The sequence below is a fragment of the Dryas octopetala genome, chromosome 2 (genome assembly GCF_963921425.1).
Source record: "Dryas octopetala chromosome 2, drDryOcto1.1, whole genome shotgun sequence".
Taxonomy (NCBI): domain Eukaryota; kingdom Viridiplantae; phylum Streptophyta; class Magnoliopsida; order Rosales; family Rosaceae; genus Dryas; species Dryas octopetala.
Window position 1 is genome coordinate 10861755 of NC_141367.1, and position 4659 is coordinate 10866413.

Sequence of the window (4659 nt, forward strand, 5' to 3'; positions counted from 1 at the left end):
CTTTTTGGTGAAACATTTTTCTACGTGATTGTTACGAAATAGTTAGTAGGCAAGGCAGAGGCCTATAAATACTTAATGCATGCTTGAATTCTGAAAACTCATCACAACCATAGATATACTTAATTGCAGTGCTCTATGTAATAAGCTAGCTTACAATACATACCTTCATCGCTTCATTACTAGATTAATTGTGCTTCATTACTGTGATTAATTGTGCTTCTTCGTTCCATCATCTTAATTAATCTTGATCTAATTGATTATTATGATGGAGGGAATTAGGTGTCTCAAACTTGTTGATGCAATATTAATTATGGTGCTTTGGTTACTTCTACATATCAACCCTTCCTTATCCACTGGATTCAACTCTGGAGTAGTTCGCCACCGAGATGGTAACATGACGATGATGAGGTGCATAGAGAGGGAAAGGCAAGCACTCCTTGCAATCAAACAAGGCTTCATCGGGGATGATTACAAGGGATCAATATTGTCTTCATGGGCCGGAACACAAGCACAAAACAATGATTGTTGCAAATGGGAGGGAGTCATCTGTAGCAACCAAACTGGCCATGTTGTTCAACTTCATCTGGGACAGCAATTTTTGCATGGTAAGAATATTAGTCCTAAACTCATTGAGTTGCAGCATTTGAATTATTTGAACCTCAGTTTCAATGACTTCAATGGGACCCAAATTCCAGACTTCATTGGTTCTCTCACCAATTTAAGGCACCTCGAACTCTCTGATAGTAATTTTGGTGGTCAAATTCCTTATCAACTTGGAAACCTTACCCACTTAAAATATCTCGATCTCGGATATAATTACCATGCCTATACAGAAAGCCTCAATTGGCTTCCCCATCTTTCTTCTTTAAAATACTTGGACCTAAGTCGTGTCACGCTCAGTAATGTTTCTGACTGGCTGAGAACAGTAAACAAGCTCCCTAATCTAAGAGCGTTGTCATTACACCACTGTGATCTTCCTCCGCCAATCCTTTCCACTCTTTCTGACATAAATTCGTCTTCTAAATCTCTTACTGATGTTGATCTCAGTGCAAATTACTTTAATGCCAGTTCTTCAATATTATTCAAATGGTTGTGCAACTACAACACCAGCCTTGTTTCTCTTGACCTCTCGTCCACCTCTTTAAGTGGTCAAATTCCAGAAGTTTTTGAAAACATGAGCTTTCTTGAACATCTTGATCTCATGAACAACAAACTTGAAGGAGGAATCCCGCATTCCTTTTCCAAGTTGTGTAGTTTGCAATCATTGCTGCTTTCAAACAACAGTCTCAGTGGACAATTTTCTGACTATGTTCAAATATTGTCTACATGTACTCCAAACTCATTAGAAGCATTGTATCTCGGTGAGAATAATATTTCCGGGTCATTTCCTAATCTTAGGGGATTGAATCTCAGGGGAAATCGATTAAGTGGAACCATACCTGAAAGTATTGGACAACTATCCAAGCTGGAGTTTATCGATCTTAGCTCAAATTCTTTGGAAGGGGTGATTTTGGAAACACATTTCTCAAAACTCTCCAAATTATGGTATTTGGCTTTATCCTTTAACTCACTAGTTTTTAACATCAATTCTGATTGGGTTCCTCCCTTTCAATTGCGGTACGTATTATTGCGGTCTTGCAAAGTAGGTCCCTATTTCCCTAAATGGCTTCAAAATCAAAATAGTATTGTTGAACTTGATATTTCTGACGCTGAAATTTCTGATACTTTTCCAAGCTGGTTTTGGAATCTTTCTCGCAATCCAACGGGTGTGAACATGAATCTGTCTCACAACCAAATTAGAGGAACATTTGAAAATTTGACATTGGAGGTAGGAGAGGATCTTAGAGTAGATTTGAATTCAAACCAATTGGAAGGTCCAATTCCCTCATTTCTATCACAAGCGACATATCTGGATCTCTCAAGTAATAAGATCTCAGGGCCAATTTCTTTCTTGTGTGAAAGTGCAGCTGTGAATTTAAGCTTTCTGAGTCTCTCAAGGAATCATATATCTGGAGAACTGCCAAATTGCTGGTCGCATTTGGAATCTCTAGTCTTTCTTGATTTGAGTAACAATATGCTTTCTGGGAAAATTCCTACCACAATAGGCTCCCTATATCGAATGGAAACATTGAAGTTAAGAAGCAATGGACTTGTGAGAGAATTGCCTTCATCCCTGAAGAATTGCACACGCTTAAAAGTTATTGATATTGGAGACAATGAATTGTCAGGATCAATACCTGAATGGTTAGGAGTTAGCCTTTCAAATTTGGTTATCCTTATGCTTCAATCTAATCACTTCACTGGAAGCTTGCCTTCACAATTATGCCATCTATCACACGTTCAAATTTTAGATTTCTCTGCGAACAACATCTCTGGAAGTATACCCAAATGCCTCAATAATTTAATTTCTTTGGCTCAAAAAGGGAATTCAACTCCAACCATCGGACATGTGTATTTCATACCTTCTTCAGTAAATGCTGCACATTGGTTTTCTTATGAGGATGATGCAACCTTCATGTGGAAAGGTGGAATGCAAACATACAAAAAAACTTTGGGCCTTGTGAAGAGAATTGATCTCTCTAGAAATAGATTGACTGGGGAGATTCCAAGTGAAATCACTGAACTTGTTGGGTTGGTTTCTTTAAACCTGTCGAGAAACCAGTTAAGAGGTCAAATACCTTCAGAGATTGGACGGTTGCAGGAATTAGATTCTCTTGATTTGTCAAGAAACAAGATACAAGGCAGAATTCCAACAAGCCTTTCTCGGATAGATCGTCTTGGTTTCTTGGACTTGTCATATAACAACTTGTTTGGTGAAATTCCAAAAGGAACTCAGCTCCAAGGCTTTGATCCCTCTGTTTATGCTGGAAATCAACTGTGTGGACTTCCACTTCAAAACATGTGCACTGATCAAAGTACTGTGTTTGGCAATCAAGAAGATAAGGATGAGCTTATATCTCGCGGATTTTACATCAGTATTGGAGTTGGGTTTGTTTTTGGATTTTGGGGAGCTTGTGGAAGTTTGATATTCATCAGTTCATGGAGATACACCTACTTCAGCTTCTTCAGTGTTTTAAATGACTGGCTTTATGTGAGAGTAGCTTTGATCTGGCGGAAATTAAGGGATGCTAAATAGATAAGCTAGTGGTAATCTCTCTCTCTCTCTCTCTCTCTCTCTCTCTCTCTCTCTCTCTCTCTCTCTCTCTCTCTCTCTCTCTCTCTTCTCTCGTATAAACATGCACAAAGTAGTATTAAAAGAAGCATGCTCAAAGACAGAAAATGCATCTTGGAATTAAAAGAAGCGGGCATGCTTTTTTTATTAGTAAAAGAAACTCATGAAGTAGTGTTATTGTTAGCATCAGCATCGTGACTAATATGGTTTTTACTTTTTACAGTTAATTGTTTTTTCCGAAACTTATGGGTGCTTGTTTACTTGTATGTTTTTATGTTTAGCTCCATCTTCAGCTGAAGAGAGAGCAGTGAGCAGCAGAGTTGCCATGGACAATTATCTTGAGGGTCTTAGAGTATTGGAGCACTGGACTGCATAATAAAGAGATTATTGAAGTACTACTAGTTAGGAATTTGATTTGTACTGTTACAATTGTAAGAACCATTGATTGGGAGTTTTAGCACTCTGGACAAGTATCTGTAGAAGTTTTTGAGTATTTTTGGAGTGCTTAACTTTTCTTTTTATCTTGTTTTTGCCTTTTTTCTTTGAGTAATTTCTACACTTTATTTTCTTTCTTTTCTTTTTTGATGTTCTACTATACTCAAATGAAATTGCAGAATTCGTCTCTTCATACAAGGATTTTCTTTCAGTTCTGATTTAATTAAATTGAAATTCATATTTCGGGTGTATAATGAAAGTTGGTGTTAACTTAGTTTAGAGGCAATACTTTAAAACCAATGTAATGAAAGTTGAATATTTGCTGATCAGCTGCATATTTTGAGTGACTATGGATTTGGAGAAAACTTCGCTTGAAGATTTTCTGGTGGTATTTTGGAGAAAGCTTCAATGAAGTTTTGCTAGTTATTGGTTCTTGAATTTTTGTAAATGATCATTCTATCAGTGATTAATTTATTTCTGTTTTGTGAATGAATCATACAGTCTTGAAAGTCCTAGTTTGGAGTTGAATTGAATGTGAATGTTGCACATATAATGGAGGATAGGCTGTATTAATGACTTCAATCATTTCCCCTCATTGTTACTCTATTTATTTCATTCTCTTATGATTGTTTTCTTACAGCACTGAGAAAAGGTATGATAGTTGGCAGGACACTTTCCCCTGATTGAAAATGCAATTTTTCATCTAGGCCTCCTCAAATGTTTTTGCCCCATCAAAAGATTTTGTAGATACTGGATGGATGTGTGGTGTTACTATTAAGTGTATGTAGTGAATGCAAAAATTGCCAAGTGACATCAATCTTTTGGGATCTATTGTTCTGCTTCTGTTAAAACCTTCCCAAGGATTGAATGGTTATGATATTCTAGTACTTGATGATGATGCTAATCAATATGCTAAAATCAAGTCGTTTTTACAGCAAGGAAACAGTTTTCTGGTATCTCTTCTAATGGTTCAATCTGCTACATACATCACAATGATCATTCTACTAAGTATATCAAGGAATATTGCAGAAGCTTTTACATCAAAAGAGAAA

General features: G+C 36.8%; 1 protein-coding gene across 1 annotated transcript; it reads left to right on the forward strand.

The window, feature by feature from the left end:
• Positions 1-265: 265 nt before the first annotated feature.
• On the forward strand, positions 266-3805 carry LOC147293038 (receptor-like protein EIX2). Its single transcript, XM_086230993.1, has 2 exons — positions 266-3147; positions 3454-3805. The coding sequence occupies exon 1, from the start codon at positions 266-268 to the stop codon at positions 3134-3136; it is 2871 nt and encodes a 956-aa protein (XP_086087119.1). The 3' UTR covers positions 3137-3147; positions 3454-3805.
• Positions 3806-4659: the final 854 nt, after the last annotated feature.